This window comes from Euprymna scolopes, chromosome 2, assembly GCF_053919585.1.
Source record: "Euprymna scolopes isolate OS-2025 chromosome 2, ASM5391958v1, whole genome shotgun sequence".
NCBI lineage: Eukaryota > Metazoa > Mollusca > Cephalopoda > Sepiida > Sepiolidae > Euprymna > Euprymna scolopes.
The window spans coordinates 72,417,205-72,439,838 of NC_136483.1; the positions used below are offsets into that span (position 1 = coordinate 72,417,205).

Consider the following 22,634-nt stretch of genomic DNA (forward strand, 5'->3'; position numbering starts at 1 on the left):
TGCAGCACATTAAGTATTATGGTATCCATACGAAACACAGCAGTTAATAAGGATTAGTATCCAATGGAAAAATGTGCATAAATTTAACCATATTCATTCTAAGTCAACAGGCTATAACATTTTTCTCGTTCTTAACGGGCTAAAAAGTCTAGTGTGTTTGTATTTTCAATCCTTGTCCCAACCTTTAAATTATCACAACGACCATAGTCACATTCCAAACACAGCGTTCACCCACTTGACCTGCACTTCAATCTTGTCTATAATCTCGTTATCTTCTAGGTTATAATTCTTATTTACTATTCTGCTTATTCGATCACTCCGGGGTAATCTCGTTGCACATGTAGAGTTTATATATTTAATTTCTATTGTGTATTAGCATTTCAGCCGGGCGTTGTCCGGGTGTTTGGAGGTGTATATTGAGCAAAAAAAAAAAAAAAAAAAGTGGTAGTTGGAAGGCAGGCTCGAACCCGTACCATGAAGGAGGAAAAGCACAGGAAAAAACGTGACGTCTTTGCTGTTACGACCACCATCAAACCGGGAGTGACGTGGGTTTAAATTAAGGCTAGACAATCGAAAAGAGGGGATGACTTTCAAAAATATCGGCGAAAACACCGACCCCTCCCTGTAGAAAAGTGCCCAGTTGTGGGTGAAGAAATTCATGTTTTTAGCCAATTTTTCGGTATTTGTCGTCTGAAGGGTCGAGCTTCAAAACGATACTGATCTTGTGAATCCGCCGCCTCTCTCGAAAGTTTTAGACAGACATGCAAACATTTATATATTGGTAGCTCAAACATGCAAATATTTATATATTGGTAGCTCAAATTTTCGACCCAAACCGATTAAAAAGCTTTCCCTATCTCTGAATACCCTTTATGTAAAATTTCAAATGCTTAGACCAGAAATTGTCTGAGTAATTTGGTAGAAACCGCAGAGGTCAGATTTTTTTTAACTTTGACCCCTATTATGACCCCTTTAATATTTATTGTTTTGGGTTCAAATCAATTTATTAAGTTAGATCCATGTCCAAGGAACCTACATCTAAAATTTCAAGTGTTTAGACCCAAAATTGTCGGAGGAGTTTGGTAGAGTTCTCAAAGGGCAAATCATTGAACTTTGACCCCTTAACAGCCAAATTTCTGGCCGAAACCCAATCACATCGATTTTCCTAAATCTCAGTACCCTATATATCAAATTTCGAGTCTGTAGACTACAAATTGACAGAGTTATTGCGTAGGGAAATGTACACAGACAGACAGACACACAGACAGACACTTTCACTTTTATAGATATATAGATGAATGAATATTTTTACACTCATTTATTCTTTCATATTTTAATATTCGATTATATTTTTATGTTATTCAGGAACTCAGTTATTTCCTCAGCGTATTTGGGATTTTCACACGTCATATATGCTTTGTTTCCGTATTCTCGGGCCTGCAAAAAAGAAATCAAATATTCTTTTGAAAACGTCATCAACAAATGATCAAATGGGATCTCACGCATGCATGATACTATCAACGTCCCCACCGCAAATGCTAGGAAGAAAAACAAAATAAAAACTATAACTAAAAAGAGGAAATAAGTTGACCAGTAGAACAAAGGTTATAAGAAGTGAGCTTAGTGGAAAGACAATGGAGAGGAAGTTGTTTATCAAGGTACATAAAGGCGGTTTAAATAGGATTGTTAATCAAAGTGTGGCAGGTGACTGGGATCAAAAATCGGGCTTGCAGGTCAATATATTTAGGGTTAGTTTACAGACAGTTTTAAGAGTGAGAGTAAATTTTATGACAGTTTACGAGTTGAGGACAGTTTCCAGTTTGCAACAGTTGGCAATTTGGACCCCCCCCCCCGCCCCGAGAGAGATCAAAGAGATTAGATTAGAGTCAAAGCTGGGCGAGAGTAACATGGGCCAAGAGGAAAATCGCGAGTGACTGACGTGATTAAACAGCTAGCGGCGGACAACATCTGGGGTTTCTTTTTCTACACTATGTGATGGTATCACACACACACACACACACACACACACACACACACACACACACACACACACACACACACATAAAGCTTTTCTGATTTACATTAAGCACTCGATTTGTGTTGTTTTATCATAGCGCGATCACAAAAGTGATAATTGAACCACACACGTATGCATGCACACACAGAGTAATGTTATAAGAGAAATAACCAGTGTGTTTGGCTACTTGTGCAAAAACAAGCATTTTTTACAATTTCAATTGACATTATATATTATATATTAGTTTGATCTTACACCGATACCTTCAGTTTCACAGAAACACTGGAAACTCAGTCTGCAGGGCTAAAGATACCGAATCTAACTGATCCTCCAGTCGATGTTTCACTCAAAAAATCAGTTGCAATTGGTTATATCTGGGCTGAGTTTTCAGTATTTTCATGAAACCGAAGGTATCAATGGAAGAACAAGATAATGTACAGCGCTTATATATATATATATATATATATATATATATATATATATATATATATATAGTACTCCAGATTACACTGCGTATCAAATTATTAACGAGTTTATATTTTTTTTTTAATATTGAAGGAACGAGTGAATAAAAATCCATGAAACTTTGAGAAAGTTCTTACAATACTATTCAGCTACTCCAGTCAGAAAATAAAAGTATTTAAAGCAGTATTAGCGAAACTATGGCAGAATGTAGGAATATCTGTTGATTTCACTTTGTCAAGTTATTAACGAGGTTGAGAAAAAAGCACAATATACCTATAACTTGTTTATTGAAATAATTTTCAAACATTAAATGAACTAGGAAAAATGATTAAAACACAATGACTACATAGCAATTTCTATGTTGACATAATTAGTAGGGGATATGCGATCCTTTTTTATGAATGACTTGTAAAAGACGTTGGTCCACAGAATTAGTCAAATTTGTGATTTCGTCAACAGTTATTCCTCATGATACCTCTTGGAGAGCATTCCACAACTCATCTTTGCTCTTAAATTGGCGTCCACTTGCATAGAGGCATCACTTCATGATACTCCAAAGGTTCTCTATTGGGTTAAATCTGGTGAATTCGCAGACCATTCCATCTTCCGTAGCCCAGAGAACCCCAGTTGTTGCAAATACTCTTTGATTTAGTTTGCTGCATGCGAGGGAGCATTATCTTGCATAAAAATAATGGTTCTTCTGAACGTCAACCTTTGCTTCTTCAGTCATGGTTCAAAGTGCTCCTTCAGAAAATTTATGTAAGCATTTGACATTATTTTTACGCCTCCTGGGACTATCCATGGGCCAATTAAAGACCTCCAATAATCCCAGCCCAAATGATTATCCCATCACCACCTTGTTGGCGCCTTAAACGCTGATGACGATGTCGTGCATCTAAGACCCATCCCTTGCTCCAGCCATCTGGGCCATCAAGTGTGACATGCACTTCATCCGTGAACAAAACTTTGGAAAACTCCATTTTCATGTTGTCCTCTGCCCATTTCAATCGGTTTTGTATGTGATGTTGCTTTAATGGAGGCTTTGTCATAGGCTTAACAGACTTTGACACTTCTTCCAGATGGTGACGTCTAGTACTTTTTGAGACATTCTTCAATCTGGCTTATTCAAAGACTTCTCGACTTGTCTGCCCAGGGTTCTTAGCAACTAAACATTTAATTTGGAGTAGAGAACGGCATGAAACAACTCTAGACTCTTATGTACCTTTGTAGGCTCCTTGACAAAGTTCTTCACAGTTTGACGGTACCTTCCTTTCATTTTCGATATTTCGAGGGTAGCTTTACCTTTTGCTAGCTGTTCTGTAATAGTACTCTTTTCAGAACTACTCAACCCACCTTTACGACCCATTTTATTGACGAAACAAACTGCCTTGTTAATAATTTGACACACCTTAAATACCGTGGATTCAGCAATTACGATGGCAAGTTGTTTACATTGCATGGAACAGTACGAAAATTTCACAGTACGGCACAGCTCAGCATCGCCAACGTTTCCAAAGCTTTTGATATGAAACTACCGGTAAGTTTCTGAAACTGGTAAAAAAATGTTATCTCATTAATAATTTGACACGCAATGTAAGTATGTATTCGGAGAATAGAAATCCAGAGAATTTCAATCGGATTTATGTAATATAGTACTCAATAGTAAATCAATCTATTTATCTTAATATTTTTATTTATATGAACATGTGCAAACGCCACGATACTGACATGACGATATTTCGACCTGTAGTTGTTAGAAACTAAGATCCCTCAGTCGAAAAGGCTCTCATTTCTTTTAGATGTTCATGTGGAAAAAGAAAGAAGGAAAAAACTTTAGGTTTAAAACTGAAAGATCACACGATAAAATTTGAAATAATAAAAGAAAACTATATTATTTTAAATTTGATACATTTTGGTAAATTAATAACTCTCTCAAGACACATCTTCCATTTTATGGAAATTAGTGATAGTTATTATGTACTATTGATCCACTTATTAACATCTGTATTATTATTTTTTTTAATATAATTTTCAAGTTATTCATAAAATAAAATAAACGTCTTATTTCCTTTTTATGAAACGTAGTCCGTACAATCATTTTACTACCAGGTGGAATGATAAAGTTGTTGTCCAAACAAAGATGACATGATTTAATTTCCGTTTGATGAAAACCGGTTTTCTTTATTTTTTTTTTTTTTTTTTTTTTGTTACAGACCATCTACTTGCTGTATAAATCCTAAGAGCAATAGGAACCTTTTATCATGCTTGAAAGTGACACAATGTTCAACGAGCGAAACCGGAAATGCGCCGCTGTACAACTCCTGCTCTCTACCAATCCAAGTTATGACAACAGGAGCATTGCCAGCACCCTTAAAATGCATCGCTGGATTACCACAAATAACAGGGATGTGCCCAGTATGATGAAAACAAATTTTTTGGCCATGGTTATGACCTTTGGTGTGGTTTCAAGTGAGGGCCACATCTTGCCATCTCACATTTTTGAAGTCAGCTCGAAAGTCAACACCAAAGTGTATCTGGATGTGCTGAAAAGTGTTGTGATTCTCTGATGTAATGGGGTGGCCGCTGGCAGACATTGAGGTGACAGTAGGATTCTGTGCTGGTTCACAGTTCAAAGCTTGGCTTCAGAAGAAGTGTTATGACGTTGTACCCTTCTCTCACTGGCCTCTCTCCTCCTCCAACCTGGACTACTTCGTTTGATCATACATCGAGAACATCACCAACATGACCTTCTACAACACCAAAGCCAGCCTGATCGCTACCATCTGCCGAGTATTCACGGAGCTCCCGCCGGCACTTGTGGAAAAGGCATGCTCCCAGTTCCGGACCCGTATCGAGACAGTGATTGAGGCTGAAACTGGCTACATTAAATAGATGTCAGCTCTACTACATAATCAAATTACCTGAATTTATCTTTTCAATAAAAGCTTTAAAATAAAGTTGTAATGTTGTTTTCTTTAGGGCAACAACTTTATTGTTCCACCTTATATTTTGAAAAATCTATTTATTTAAAAAAAAAATTCACAATACTCAAAACAAATTAGGCACAAGGCCATTCAAAAGTGTGTGGAGAGGGATCCAGGGTCATCCTTGTCACTTTATTTAAGGATTATCTATGCTATTCCTAGTTAGAATCCAGTCATCATAATATCGCACTCACTCTAATGGTCGTCCTGCCTAAAATTCCGAAATCGATTTTTTTTAAATTAAAAATTTTATTAAATAAATAAATAAATATTTAATTTGTGTGGAGTAAGGAAAAAACAAAACGTAAAGAACAGGTGTTACTAAGATCCTCTCACCTTTTTCTAAAAAATCGACCACCTGCTGTTTTCCGGTTTATTTGGAACCGAAAACAAGCAGGCCAATCTCTCAAAATGAAATATACTCATCTAGATTAATATTTAATGCTATTGCATATGGATGCAAGATAGCACCTTCTTAGATTGATTAGTAGTCGAACACCTTGCATGGAATAATAAAACAAAACCTCTTTTAAAACAAAACAATGAAAGGTTTATTTTGACACCAGAAAGTTAGACTGTGTCCGAGTGAGAATAAGAAAGACTAGAAAGTTCTTTGTGTGCCACAGGCCATGTTGCATTATTGAATGTATATATAACTTTCTAGTTTGCACTTTTAAAATGCTTGCAAAATGCTATCAAATACATATATACACCTGACAATTCTTTTGTCGTTGTTCTTAAAATCTCCTCTCTTTACTTCTCTCTGGTTGTTTATGTTATCCGTGTCTTATAAAGACATCAACCGACATTCCCGAAATGTAAATATTTAAAATATTTAATTGTTCTTATTTATTTTGTGTTACACAATTCTAACTTCCCGACCTGTAATGTAAGCCTTTCTTTGTTTTCGGTGATAGTTACAATTCAGGTCATTTTTATAAGAGGCTAGAATGTAGATAATCTGAAATGTGCATGTGTGCACATTTCAGATTTTATCAATATCCAACAGTCAGTCAGCAGTTAGCTTCAGCAAAGATCGTCTATGTTGGAGAGTCCTGTGAACAGGGACAGGAGAGAGAGAGAGAGAGAGAGAGAGAGAGAGAGAGAGAGAGAGAGAGAGAGGGGGGTCTCTCTTTGATGCTTGCTGAGTTCTCTCTGTTGACCGAACATGATCCTCTAAGGGGTTAGAAAAGTTCCTTAGATGGAATCAATGCACTCCGCCATCTGATTTGTCAGTGTGTGATTGACTCGCATTGATTCACAAGAAGAAATAAATCTTTATTTTATTTGTGACTACTACATGCTTTTAATGAATTTAAAAAACAAAAACAAAAAAAAAACACTCTTCAATCACTAACCTTGTGGTATTGCCCAAGAATAAAATAAAGCATCGAAAGGGCATGACTTGTTTCTGCCAAATCTTTCGAGCATTTTTTTGGACTTGATTCCCAGATATCATAAATGGTACAAAGAACTTGAGTCGCTTCTGCTTCATCCCATTCATCTGCAATAGAAAATACAAATATCAATACAACATTCACTTTAAATCCATTTAGACTTTTTGGGGACATTTGTAACATTGCCCAACACGTTGTTGAAGACTCAATTGCAAACCAGACAATGAATTGAAAAGAACTTCAACTCGCTTCTTTTTTTTTTTTTTTTGTGCAACGAAATTTATTTCATCATTCTTTCGTAATCGCTGTGACTCCCTCTTGTGATCGTCTTCTTGAATGTACTCTCGAACGTCATCTACGTCTCTAATGTGATCACCTTCTCAAATGTGCTCTCTCTTTTTATAGTCGTCTTTTTCAATTCTGTGATGTCATTTTGCTCATAGCTCAATATTTGCATATAGGTGTCCCCGCTATATTACACATTATCCAACCCCAAAGCAACACTCGCCTTAAGTGGGTTGAACCAGCTTTCTCCAAAGGAGGAAGTTTCATAAGAATATTAAATTCACAAGCAGTCCGTAGTTCTTGTATATCCCCATGAGGGGAGATGACAACATTAGGTTTTTGCAGTTCTTGCAGGAAGGTGTTGCCGTCCTCCTACATACAGCGCCTGGTATTCTCAAATGGTCATCCATCTTGTACTGATCAAGCTCAACTTTGCTTAACTTCAATGATCTAACAAAACCGGTGTGTCAACGTGATTCTTTTTTTAACATAAGGAGATGTATATGGTTTCCACAGATATTTTGATAGTAATTTTTAAATTCAATGAATAATTTCAGTTCTGATAAAAAATATAACGTTCATACACTCTATTTCGTTCCAGGGACATTTGAGCGAAATATTTATTAAAGATCAGAGAAAAATATTTACAAAGAAAACAATTAGGCAAATAATAAACAATAGCAAACAGTATTTTTTGTTTATTTTTTTTTTACAGTGTCTTTTTTGTTTTATTAAATTGTTAGGTGAAAGTACAGAATATTCACCCCCACCCCATGTTAAGAATGGCTTTTTAAATAATAACGTCATTATTTCATTACAGTACATAAATTGTGCAAGTGCCTTTTTTCATTAAAATTACTATACAATGCCTGTTTTCTATTATACTTTGATTTTTCTACTTTAATTTTTAACTGCTTGCCAGCATTTTAATCATTGGCCAACCATTTTCGGCAAAAAAAAAAAAAGAAAAAAAACACATACAGTTTTCGTTTGCATCTTCTGGCGGTTTATATAATCTACCCGAAATATGCGAATGCTAATGCAGTCCCTATTCTGCATAATACTAAATATTGTATTATTAATATAAATGTTCTGTGCAATGATTTTTTTTTTTAGATAAAAATCTCCATAAAAGCATAACAAAAAAAAATATCACCAGTGGAGATTTGGTATCTGTCTGTCTGAATCGGACACTATACTATCACTATTATGAAACCATCCTCTTATGTATTACCTCCTTCTTTTGGAGGATAGTGTAGTATCTGTTCTGTTGTCATGAGATCACCGTTCCAGGCATTACTTTCTCCTTGCGTAGGGGCAGTGTAGTATATGTTCATTATCTATATATATATTAAGAAAAATATTGTTAAGAGAGAATGTATTTTTGCTAGCAGATTTTATTTTTATTTTTTTTATTTTTTTTATTTTTGAAATTATTGGTTTGTCCTTCTTTTCCTATGATATAGCACTACTATCTCTCACCTGTGACAGGATTAATGAAAAGATTGTAGAATAAGATGTCAACGAACGTTGCATGTTCGCCATCACATCGAGAATCACCGAAATGTAGAATAAAGAAAACATGAAACCTCATTCCAACATCAGCCATCTTCGTTAGGAAGAATAAGGAACCGGGTTAGTCGTGGAAAGTTTTTCTGTGTGGAGATTTGAATTAAAGATTATACAGGCCTGTTGAAATAGGAAAAATTCATGTATCTTTGTGTCTGATGGCTTTTTAAAAACGTGCGTCACAAAAGATTAGAGACAGTACTGTATGATGAGAAAGGGCGTTTGTGTGTGTACCGTATTGAATTCCATGTGTGGCGATAACCATGTTGGCTTGTTTGCATTTTCGTCTTAATCGAACCCCAAGCCTGAAGGCTAGGTGAGTTCTGTTGAGTCCCAAGAGAGAAGTTGGGAACAACAGGTCCGTTCCACATGTTGTCAGTCCACGATCTAGAGAGAGAGAGAGAGAGTGTGTGTTGGCTGTTTAACCTTTTGTAAAATCGTTCAGGTGACTGAGAGCTGGTTTCTGATTAAGAAAACCAGATAGGAAGTGTATTCAAAATCTCCAGCCGCAAGAATTCGCTCCTACTTTATTGCAATTTTGTCTGCTACAGGATATTCTGATAGTTTGCTCGATTCTGATACAATTACTGATTCTGACCTAAATTCTGAATTAGGATTCTTCTAACATCTCTAAATATTTAGCTCTAGAATATTTTATTTACTTTTATTTTCAGTTTTATTTTTGGATTACTGTGAAAAAAAAAAAAAAATCATGTAATATGTGCATGTATTTTTGTAAGCATAAAAATACACTTTTGGGGGTTGATTTATAGATGTTAGTTTTACCAGTAGTTTAAAAAGCAATACATGGTTCTCATTTTATCATTAATACCAGAAATGGTAAATTAAGTTTCAAACAAAAAATACAAACAACCAAAACAAAAAGCAATGAAAGTATCGTTTTTGGCATCGAAGAATAGACACAAATCTTTCTGACTTCGATATCCCAAAAATGTTTTGATTTTCTGATTTATAATTCGATTTCGATTAATGATCTCAACACTAGACAGAAACACAGGAAAATTAAGCCTGGGTTTGGTGTTGTCATCCTCAACCCATGAATTATCGTATTTTGTTTTAATGTCGTTTTACATTCTGACATGTGTGAAACAAAAATGTAGCACAAAACAAAGCTAAAAGCTGTTAGGCTCAGAAGAAAGATGATTAACAGGTACTACCTTGATAGTCTATATGGAGAACATGGTTAGTATCCTGAAGAATAGAAGAAAAGAAAATCAGGAAAAAAAAGATGAACAGACTCCTCCCGTAAATCTCATGAGTTTACAGACTTGATTCATACAGACGCCAGTTCACTAATTACAAGGCTAAATATTGAAATAAACTTATTGAAATAATGAACCAATAAAACTCAGATCGGAAACCAAATTGGAAACCCAAAGTAAAAAACTATAAAAACAAAGAACTCTAAGACTATGAATAAGATCAATGATAACAGATAATGATAAAATAGAAACAAAAACATGGCTGACAAAGAAGAAAGACTAAACAAAACATGAAGAGCTAAAACAAAAGATTCTAGAAACGGAGAGAACACAAAAAAAGATACAGCTACAAATCTGAAGTGTACAAAATAAAATAGGACCTTTGAAAACAATGAAAGTCAGTTTTACAAAAGGATAAGTAAAAAAGAATGAGAACGCAACAGTTGAAACTGACTGTAACATGACAATATTGGAGCCATATATGGGGAAACCGGCAAGACTATAAAAGAAATGCTGAATGACTGAAAAAAATGAAAGAAGAACTTCAGGAAATTAAAGAAGGAACAAAAATCGAAATTAATGAATGAACACCCAGTACAGTCTTATATAAAAAAAAAAAACGGCATATATATGAGTATCTGGACGAGGAGGCGCCTTGTTAGCACTCAAATTCCTGAGAAAACCAACAACCGTTATCAGCAAAACCTCAATGGTAAATGGCTGTTGCAATATCGTAATGTGATTTGCAACAGTTATAAAAAGAAATAGTGTTGGAAATTGAAGAAAACTTTTTTAATGTTTTTTTTTAATAGAAATCATTCCAGACAAAGCATGAAAGCATGAAATAATTTGATGTAAGGAGCTAAAAAGAATGAAATATGATTATTGTAAAGACCGGAGATGCTCATTGGCCTAAGTCTTCTCAAGACTAAGGTTATAGGTTGGAGGAAAACAGGTAGCATACAGAAAGGTCCATAAATCTGCAGTTCTTGGAGGAAAAGCTACTGGAATAGAGAGCTGAATCACGATGAGATATCAAAACAGCGAATCAACTGAGTCAAACGAGCTGGAACAAAGTGAGCTAGGAATAGATCATTCAATTCTGAAGAACACCCACCATAATAATATTTATAGAAAACACTGAGACTAGCAACATTGTGTGTGTGTGTGTGTGTGTGTGTGTGTGAGAGAGAGAGAGAGAGAGAGAGAGAGAGAGAGAGAGAGAGAGAGTGAGAGAGAAAGAGAGGGGGTGCAGAAAAGAAGAATGGGTGAAGGCCAAGCAAATTACAGATATATTTCTGCACCTTATCAAGAACCTTCAAATGAAGCAGAGATTCACCAACTCAAATATGATAACAGTATACAATACATAGTCTGATAGTAGATTTGTAGAGATAGAGAATAGTTCCTGAAAAGCGCCTTTACCTCCTATTCTATTGGCCCAGATAGAGGATGTCATGATCAGTCAAGAGCCTAGTTTAACCCTACAGGTAGTAAAAACTGTAATATGAATAGATCTCTAGCCCCCTGGTTGAGTCTCAACTTTATGGGTGTGGGAGACGTAGATACTAGTTGTATGTTTTTCCTCTGTGGTGACGGTGTGGAAAGTCAGAGAGATAAGCGGTCATAACTAGCATGCGCCAGCTGCAAGGAAACAGTGAAATTTGTCACTCAGACTCCAGGGAACACCACCTGTGGTGTTAGTGAGCGATCACTGATAATAACTGAGAAGTCCTTGCAAGTAAAAAACAAAACAAGACAAACAAATGAAGAAGAAGAAGAAGAAAACTTACTGAGAAGACCTTGTGTCGGCTCATCCTTTGCAGCACTGATGGTGATTGTCTCTGGCTGTGAAGCTTGTTTTATTTTGCAAGCAGAAATTTCTGATAAATATCTGTACCAAATTTTAGTGACCTGTAAAAATGCCATTGTAGGTTGCTACAGACATCAAATGTAACTCTTTCTATCATAAACGGACTGGTTCATCCAAGGGGATTAATAAAAAACGTGATATTTTATTAATAAAGTGCTATATTAATAATAATAAAAAATTATGTTGTTTTTATAAAATAAGTTTATAATAAAAAAAAGATTTTCATATTGATAAAAAAAAGTGAGTTTTATATTAATAAAAATGAGTTTTAAAAAATCAGGTTCATATTAATAAGTGTTAAGATCTACGTTTGGATTTAGGCACAGATAAAAAGTGGGGAAAATTATTGACAGTAGTTTCAACCAGACGGGTGTTTCTTGTGAAAGATTGGCGAGGAGGGACGAGAGATTAGAGCTCAGACGAGCACTTGCCATAGAAATAACGATAAAACAAAGACAGGCTTGCAACGTCTCTTCCGTGGGAAAGAGGCTGCAGGGAAGAGAAAAGGGCATCCCTCACTAAACCACAAAGTCTATTTTGTACTCTGTCAAGGCAGGATAGGCTGTTTTTAGCAGCTCCTGCCCAGATGTGGCAGCAGTATTCCATCCTTGGACGTACTTGGCTTTTATACAGATAGAGAATTGCATCAGTAGTGAGATATCTTCTGGAGCGGTAGAAGGATCCCACCATTTTCCCAGCGTCCTTGGCAACAGACCTGATGTACGTGTTCCATTTCAGATCAGAAGTAAAGGTCAAACCCAGAAGCTTGTCAAAACATGGAGCCTCCCCAAGATGAGAGCCATCCATTTCAATTGATGCCAGATGGGGATCAGAGCGTTGATGATGTAAAGATAGAAGCTTGGTTTTGGATGCATTAAAAGTGACCAGCCACCTCTTCCCCCACTGTACGACGCGCTCAAGATCAGAGGAGAGAGAATCAGAGAGAGCTTTGTCATTTGTCACTTGTTCCATCAACACCAAAATCAACAGGAAAAGGCCATTTTTGAAATGGCCTTTCCCCTGTTGATTTCAATATGAATCAGCTGATTCAATTCAGTTTTAGGAGGTCCACCCTCTGAGACCTTGCCTTCTCTCTTTGAAAAGGGGTTAGTTTATTGTTAATCGCCTGAGGCACCACTCCTAGAGAATGCTGACAGGGCTATCCAATATTTTATTTTTTTTTTTTGCAGGTCAGAATGCTCCTCCTTGAAGATGCTGACTCTCCATTCCACTTTCTGATTCTTATGTCTTCAAGGTCAACAAGTAACCAATAATAAGTGCTAGTTGGAGAGATTCTGACCCCAAAACAGTAATTCTTCTCCCTAAGTCAGAAACATCGCTCATAGAATGTGAGTACTAAATGACAAAATAAGGAAGTGAAAGTTACAAGGCTGTGAAAAGTAAACAAAACGTTCACTTTGTATTATCCTTAGTTGCTGCACATGATGTTAAAGGGGAGCATGAGGTCACTACCTTCCAGCAAATACAGGTTGAGGGCATCTAATTGTTGTTCATAGGTATTTGCGTAGATCCTGTTGAACCATTCATGTTGCTAACCTCTGAACTCACTCCAGTTGCTGGATATCTCAAACGAGACAGGAAGGTAGAGCCTGGAGGCTGTATTCCAGAATGGATCACACCAGAGACATATACAACAGAAAGATATCGACTGTAATGGTGACACAATGGATCTAGTAAGGCTTGGATTTTAGAAAAATGATAAAGCTAATGCAAACCTTAAAAATGAAAGAATGTGTCAAAGTTTGGAATTGAATTTTGATTCTTTAATTGCTCAAAATTGTTCATTTCTCATTTTGGAACAGTTCTCATATGTTATTGATATGGTAAACCCGTTAACTGGAGTTGCCCGGTGGAAGCATGCCCCCCCCATCTCATAGAAAAATTAAAGTACGATTGTTGTTGTTGCCCAACCCACAATCTCCTCATGTTAAGAACGGCTTTCAAAATAGACACCCTCAACCTTCTAATGTTCAGAATGGCTTTTGGAATAGACACCCCATTTTGTGAGTTGGGGCGGGTGAAAATAATTGCTCCAAATTTAACCTTGATAATCACTGTCAGGATCCCCACGCGCAAATACTATGAACCAACAGAAAAATTGGGGGTGTCGGTCGGATATAATTAGATTTGTTCTTTGCCTGTGCTTGCTAATCTGGTGGCCAGTGATTTAAGGTGCATATTACAGGGCTTTATATCGCAAAAACTACTTCTATCCGGCAAATATAAATGAATAAAATGTCTAAAAGATAAAATTATCTTGTCGGATTTTAGAAATTGAGCCTAAATAGCATTTAAGCTAACATATAAAACTTTGATTCTGACTAGCCAATTTTAATTTCTTTTTATTGCATCTTTGCATCTGAATGAATGTTTCTATTTAAAGCACAATTGCACCATGATAATTGACTTTCATTTTAAACAAATTCAAGTTTTACTACGACACAAGCCGAAACGCTCGACATATAGAATCAACAGTAGGTTATTTGAAATGACAGGGGCGCGTTCGAAATTAATATTTCTGTTGAGAGAACAACTGAAGCATGATACTTGTCTTTTTCATTTTAAACTTTATTTCAAGCCATTAAATATAAAATATATTTTTATAAAATCAACAGTAGGTTCTGTATATTGCAATGTAGACTACAATATATTATGTATTAAGTCATTGCAGGGAGGCATGTGAAGCTTCCTCCTGGTGCACCATGATGTGTTCACAACTAGAGCAGGCAATTAATTGATTTGATTGAAAAATGGTCGATTTCACTAATTTCGATTACTATAAAAATATGGGAGTGTAAAACATTCATTGATCATCATTCAATCTCGGCAACGTGGGGTTTCCATGCTAGTCATATATAATAATAAAAATGTATTTATATACATGTAGTGCACTTACTATCACGGAACAACTTTTTTGTTTCATTTTGAAGAGTGCAGAACGGGGGAAACAATGCAATTTCAGAACAAGGAGAATCAAAAATGTAAACAAATGGAACAATACAATAACACGAAATAAAACATTATTTGAACATTTATCGAATTAAAATAAAATTAAGAAAATGCTAAAAGCACACAAAAAATTTTTTTTACACAAAAATTCTTAAATGAATAAAGTTGTTAAAATTTATAAATAGTTATGAACACTGTTGTTTTGAGACAGTAATGCATTTATATACACATATTTATGTATTATATGTATAGTAATAAATGCATTTATATAAAAGTATTTATTTATTATATATCTCTATCACTACAATTATATAAATGTAACTTTGTCTGTGTGTGAGTTTGTTCCTTATAGACTCCGAAACGGCTGGACAGATTTTCTGTAAAATTTACAGAACTTTAGTGTATAAGAATGAGAGTGATCTTAGTTAAGTTTTGTCTCAGAATATCCCCGATAATTACCAAATAATCGATAATCGAAACCGTTATTTTAATTTATCTATCATCGGTAAAGCCATTTTTTTCCATGTCGTCGCTTAGCAACTATGATAGAACAGGCTGTGAAAATTCTACTGTGGGTAAGTTGATAATGTGTTTTTAAAATTTTTTTTTTTTTGCATGACGTTGTCTGTAGGTTCGAACTCTGCACATAAATTTCTTAAATTTTTCTTAAATTTTTTTTCATTAACTGCAAAGAATTTTATAAGACTTGAAAATTTACATGTTTTTTTTGCTTTTTTTTTTGTTTTTTTTTTTTGCATGATATGTTCTGTAGGCTCAAACCCCGCACGTTATTTTCTCAGTGTTTTTTTCTCGTTAACTGGAAAGAAGTTTATACAAAATAATTTTATAAAAGAAACAGTAGGTTCTCTAGAGTGCAATGTAGAATAACATATATTTTGGACTAAGTTACTGCATAGTGCCATGTGAAGTTTCCTCCCGGGCGATTTCACAGATTTTGATGACAATAAAAATATAGGAATGTGAAATATTCGTTGATCATTATTAAATCCCGGGCAACGTCGGGTCTCCCTGCTAGTATAGTAATAAACGTATTTATAGAAAAGTGTTTATGTATTATATATGTAATAATAAATGTATTTATAGGAAAGTATTTAAAATACATAAATACTATTTATGTATTATATATATAGTAATAAATGTATGTATTTATGTATTATATATCATCATCATCATCATCATCATCATCATCATCATCATCATCATCATCATCTTATAACCGTGGTCGCGGTGATGAAGTTCACGCGCTCATGCCAGATATCCCAGTCCCGCATGACTGCTTCCATTATCCCTTGCAATGACATCTGAGTATATAAGCATTCAATATCTGGAGTGGGTAGTAGAGTTTTAACAGAAATAAGGATATTGTATACAAGTATTTATCTATTATATATAGTGATAAAAGTATTTATAATCAAGTATTTATGTATTATATATAGTTATAAAAGTATTTATGAATTATTTTGTCAATCGCAGCCTGCGGATTCGTAACAATGTATATAGAAAAAATGACTATCAAGAATAAAAGGATTGAATGAAAATGAAGTAATATTCACCTGCCGATAAATCGACATTGCCATATCCATTTTGCTTTGTCGAAAAAACACGTTGGCCATGTGATAATAGCCACCGGATGTCTTCAATGAGTTCGTGCCGAATTCTTCAGATGCATGATAAATCTGGGGAAATTGGAAGGAAAACAAAAGCCTTGTTTAAAAACTATAAAATAATTGTAGAAAATGTTTTGTAACATAATCTATTATATAAAGTTGTCTATGCGTATGTGTGTTTGTATGTCCAGCTAAAAACCAAATACCACAGAACAAACTCCCACAAGGTTGGTATATTTTTGAACAGCGTTGTTCTGGATGAGTAACATCTAAAATTTAAAAATAATTATTTAATCCTTGGAGGTCAACTAGACAAGGTTTTGTCAGGATTCTTGTCGGATTTTTTTTTTATCCATTTCTAACGTTTTCTATTATATAAAGGAGAGATGAATGACTTACATTATTATTATTTTCAATCAATTAAAACAGAGAGGATTGGACTAGGCAGAAGTGAAAAAGGGTGTGAGAGAGGGATATGGAAAAACAAGGAAAAGGGAAAGACAGATAGATAGAGGTAGAGATAGAATTTTTTTATATAAAGATGTTACACATTTTTTTAACCTCTTCTATTTTGTTTTTATAGCCCTGAGAAACGCCTGGTACCCCTACTAGTCTTATATATGAAGTAAAGATGATTTCTTTCCCTTTCCTACTTTTGGGATTAATAGCTTTTTTGTTACTACAAGCTAGTTAATTTGGATCTGTTCTTTTAATTATTTCTATCAAGCATTGGTTCATGTTGTTAAAAACAAAAAAAACTATTTTCAATTGAATTCATCGATTTTAATATTTAATCCTAATGAATATTTTATTTTTAATTAGTCATAAATAAGGAAATATGGGGGAGATTTTATCCTCATTGTAGTCTTAACATTGCAACCTAAATCAAAAATACAATAGGCGGTCTATCATTTAGAAAGGGTTGGGACACCTGTTTTTTGTTTTTACTCTACAATAAAATGAAATTATTGTTAACAAAATTTATTTATTTATGTATATAGTTAAAAAACAAAACAAAAAAAAAATGAGTAAAAACATCGATTTGGGAAATTTAAGTAGGACGACCCCTAGTGTAAATGGGGTATTATGGTGATTGAGGATTTTAGAAATAGCATAGACTAATCTGAAGTAAAGTGACAAAGATGACCATAGAATCCCCCTCCTCCTCACACTTTTGAAAGGCTTTGTACCTAATGATGATGGTATAATTTTCCGAAATAAATATATATTTCAAAGTACTAATTTAATAACAGATATATATTTTTTTGCTATTTCAGCATTTTGTTGGCTATTACTTTCCCTTCTTTTTTACTAAACGACTCTACATGCTACTCGATACACGTGCACACACACACGGAAAGAGAGAGAGAGAGAGAGAGAGAGAGAGAGAGAGAGAGGGAGAGAGAGAGAGAGAGGGGGGAGAGTGCTGTATTTAATAGTTTCATCATTTCGTACTTACTCCTGTGAGTCATTTTTTTTTTTACTCTGCCCACTGCCACTTGAACATAAGGAGTTACAATTTGGGACCATATCTACAGGGACACGATGTAGGGAGTTGTTCATTCACATTACATTTAAATTTTTGCATGTCAATACAGCCAGGAAAGCAGAAAACAGGGAGGGAATTCCAAAGCCTAGCAGTTTGAGGGAAGAAACTATTGGCTTTCCAACATCTAGGGAGTTCGACAGTGAAGGGATGGGATTTTGCTGCATATCAGGTTAGTCAGAGGTATTTACGTCAAAGGAGCACAAGTGCTATGAGTTCGTCAGAGCACATTCCATCAAAGTACTTGTAAAGCAAGCATATGAATGCAATATTGGAGTAATAGGAGAAAAGTAGTAGCTTAGTTGATAGTGTGGGACCTATTAGGATGGAGTTTCTTTTTTGAATCCTGTCTAAGAGAGATGAACCAATGGTAGCGTTAGAAAGAAACTAGTTAACACATTGTACTTAGACACAGAGGTTGTGTGCTCAAATCAAATCATTATCTGGGGCAAAATCATTTGTGCCTTTACTTTGTCTAAAAAAGAACTTTTTTTTTTTTAATGTAATCTGTATGATTTATGGAAATTAGAACTGTGGACGATGCCAGATAGCCCTGCTAGTCAATTAAAAAGAAAACATAATGGACAAAAGAAAAATAAACTAATTATTTAATCAGATTACATGAGCAAATATGGATTTATCATACTAGAAGTATTTCACAGAAAACAAGTTTATTTCTGTATGTCTGTTTTCAAATTAGGGTTAGAGTTAGTATTAAGGTTACGGCATATTAACACTTTTAATTTAATGCTGAAATGTAATTTCTATTAAAAATTACTAATTACATATAATTAGTTGAACAGAGTTCACTATTTTATCAATGGCCGCCAGTTTATAACTTTCCCCAAGATTCATAATTCAATGCAAGCCATCTAATTGGATTAGAACTTCACATTACTGATTTCAAGATGGTATCCAATAGGTCAATCAGGCATCCCACAAAAACATCAAGTTATAGATATGTAACATTCACATATTTATATCGATTTTTATATTTAATCCTAATGAATATTCTATTTATTATCATCGTATTCATAAATAAAAGTAAAAGAAGGAGATTTAACTCTCACAGTCAGATGTCCTAACACTGCTACCGAGATCACCAAGTATTCATTTGATAAGAAGCAACATTTTCTTAATCATTAAAATAAAAAAAACAATGTTCAAACACAAACAATAAGCAATCACTCGTATCTGGAGCACAGCACCACTGGGGTTTTTACCTTGGCAAAATCAACAGAGTCTAGGCTATTTCTGAAATGGCGTTTTCCCCATTCATTGTGGTATGTTGCTGATCCTGTGCAGTTCTAGGAGGTCCATCCTCCCAGGCTTTGTTTTTTTTTCTTGTTGAGAAGCAAGTTAGTTTATGGCTTATCACTTGAGGCACCCCTACTAGGTAAAGCTGATAGAGCGGCCATTCGGGGGGGGGGGTGAGCTGGTTTTTCAATCCCACTTTTCAACTCTAGTGTCTAATCAAACCCCCCCCCCCGGGGAAGGGAAATAAAAATTACAACTCACATCATGTGCAAAATGCCTTAAAGCATCCGCGTCATCTCCTTTTGCCGCGTAGAGCAATCCTAAATTGCGGTGTAAATTGTACATGATAGAACTCGGACAGTTCGGATCAGTGATAGCAATCCAGTTGGCTTGAGAGAGATATTCCTCCGCTTTGTCAAGTTTTCGCAAACCTATAACATTATAAACAAATTAATAATTGAAAAAAAAAAAAGAAGATGGGACCAATATATTAATAAAAATGGACCTTTATGTTATTATCTCTATTTTTATGTTATTATCTCTATTTTTTCATGACTGCTTAAAAAATTCATAAACCAAGCAATTCGTACAATAAACTGAAAGAGAATTGGTAAATTTGAAATCATTTCTACTTTTCATGACGAGTAACGAGGGTATCATTATGAAACCGTGAGTACAAACTACAATTAATGTTCTCTATTTCTTTTCTTTACGGTAAGTGGGAAATTAAATAGAATCATGTTTTCTCTCCAGTCTCCCAGAACCGATATGTTTTGGTATAACAACTACATGTTTAGACTACCATTCAGAACCTTAGAATGACGTACTGTGTATCCTTTAGCGGTATGTTCTAAAGAGAAAAAACAATTTTTTTAACCAACATAAACAATTTTTTTGTGTGCATGTGTGTGTATATATTAGTGTTGGGAATAAAAGGCGAATCAAATGAGGTATGGGTTGTTTAAACAGTTACATTCAATTTAGCTTAAATTTGCAGTTTTTGAAAACATGACAAGCGCGGACTTTCTTTTTGGCGGCACTCTATATATATATAGTGTTGAGATGAATAATCAGAATCTGAAAAGTCGGAACTTTTGGGGGTATCGAATTGGAAAAATTTGTGCTTAATTTCCAATTTAAAAACCAATTCTGTTTATAGTCATTTTATTTGTTTTGTTTAAAGTTTAATTTTCCATTGCATAAAATCATAAATACTTATTGGTTACCTACTTCTTTGTGCCTCAACTAGAAAGAATAAATGCTGCAGACATGTAGTTTCAGCAGAACAGAGCCACACACCACACAATGTGTAATATGATCAATTTACTGAGAGAAACATTTGGTGAACGAATCAAATTTTAGGAAATGGACCTGTCAACTGGTAATTTTATTTGTGCAATTTAACTCTATTAGATTATTTTCAACACAGATATGTAAAGTCCCATGTCTACACTGATAAACCGGATACAATAGACCACTTGGAAAATAACATACGATGCATTATTGCCTAATTAAATGTGTAGAGTCTGTAAAAATTGGACGTCTAGATTTTGCCATATATGCCGAAATGGTATTTAAATTACAAATGCCAAAAATTAATCTTTGGAATAAACCACATATTTTTATAATAAAAATATTTTTCTGTGATTTATTTTAATTCAAAGTTCGCTATCTCTAAAAAACACTCTTTATATATTTGACAAGAAAGTTCATGCAGTTTTTAACTTTTAAATTCAGATGAACATATCTCGACTCAAACAAAAATTTATTGATCAAAATAAGCACCATTTGCCAACGCAAAACAAAGTGTATTTATGCCAGTAACATAAAAATCTTGTGTTCTGGTGGCGATAAAGTCACTGAAAGCATTTTTTTTATATTGCTTAGGTTTATAAAGTGGTAGTTGGTAGGTGAGAGGTCTGGAGAGTATACTGGATGAGGCAGAGTTTCGTAGACCAATTTGTTCAACTTCTGCAGGGTCGGTTTAGCAACATGTGGTAGGGCATTGTCATGGAAGAGAAACTGACTTTTTCTGTTGACTAATACTGGGTATTGTTGTCAAAGTTTCGGGTGCATTTCATCCATTTGTTGACAGTACTTTTCCGCCGTAATCATTTCGTCTACTTTCAAAAAACTGTAATGGATGAGACCGGTTGCAAACCACCAAACAATCAGCATGGCCTTCTTTTGGTGCAACTCTGGCTTTAGGAAGTGTCGTGGAGCTTTGTCAGTGTCTAACCACTGAGCTAAGCATCGCTGGTTGTTGTAAAGAACCCACTTTTTATTGCAAGTCACAATCCGGTCAAGAAACGGGTCATTCTTGGGTAAAAGAAGGGAGAGTGACATTTTATTACAGCGTTTCTTTTGGTTGTCATTCAATTCATGAGGCAACCATTTATCAAGTATTTTGCCTTTCCAATCTCTCTCAAGTGGTTGGAAATCGTCGTATACATTACATCTAATTCAGAAGCAAGTTCTTGAAAGGTTGTATGTGGATTGACTTTGATTAAGGCTCTTAATTGATGGCTGACCACTATGCTCATCATTTTCAAGACTCTCCTTGCCTCCACAAAATTTCTGAAACCACCATTGTGCTGTGCATTCAGTAGTGAATTCCTGGGCCAAACGCTTTGTTGATATTGCAAGCTGTTTCAGCAACTTTTCGACCTAGCTTGAATTGAAATAAGAAAATTGTGCGAATTTATTCTTTTTTTTTCCATCTCGTATTCAACGTTCTGGAAAGAAGACATAATTTTGTTTAAATGATTGTAATTTAAATGATTAGATAGAAGAAAAAACGCTCTTTAAAATGATATATAAAGTAAAAGTATTTTGAATGTACATCATTTGAAATCAAAATTAAAAATTCTGCAAGAACCTTCTTGTCAACCTTGGCCAAAATGTTTACTTGGCCAAAATGTGGTGAGACGACAACAACTACGGATGGCAGTGATGGCTGAGAATGCAGTTGGGAGATTCGAAGTTCCTATCTGTTGTGGTTACCACCTGATGAAGCCCAGAGGAATAGTTGGCCGAAACGTTGTGAATAAACAAACCAATAAAAGATGAAAAAACAACAACTAATAAAGATGAGACTAGTAGTCCGAAATAAAAATAAATTAATATATATAATGCTCATCTCAAAAAAACGAATTCCAATTAAGGAATAATATATATACCAATCGGTATGGACCCGACTATGGAAGATCAGATAATAAATAAATGTGGATTTATAAGATCAAAGAATCTAACCTTGATCGCCCTTCGGGGCCCGTGGCGCAGTTGATAGAGACGTTGAATCTCTACAGTTCCAGATGAACATTGTCTGAAGATAGCGGTTTCAGTCCCACCCAAAGCGTGCCAGAGGTTTACTTGGCCAAAATGTGGTGAGACGACAACAACTACGGATGGCAGTGATGG

General features: G+C 34.9%; 1 protein-coding gene across 4 annotated transcripts in view; it reads right to left on the reverse strand.

Moving 5' to 3' along the window:
* Positions 1–422: 422 nt before the first annotated feature.
* Positions 423–22,634, reverse strand: part of LOC145292257 (zinc finger MYND domain-containing protein 12-like) — a 50,897-nt gene continuing 28,685 nt past the window's right edge. For all 4 annotated transcript variants that reach the window (XM_080138599.1, XM_080138594.1, XM_080138581.1 and 1 more), the window contains 5 exons: positions 19,476–19,645; positions 16,358–16,480; positions 11,734–11,854; positions 6,825–6,970; positions 423–1,437 (listed from right to left, as the gene is read on the reverse strand). In XM_080138599.1, the coding sequence (XP_079994725.1) occupies positions 1,345–1,437; positions 6,825–6,970; positions 11,734–11,854; positions 16,358–16,480; positions 19,476–19,645 (653 nt within the window). In that variant the 3' untranslated portion in view covers positions 423–1,344. The remainder of the gene's footprint in view (positions 1,438–6,824; positions 6,971–11,733; positions 11,855–16,357; positions 16,481–19,475; positions 19,646–22,634) is intronic.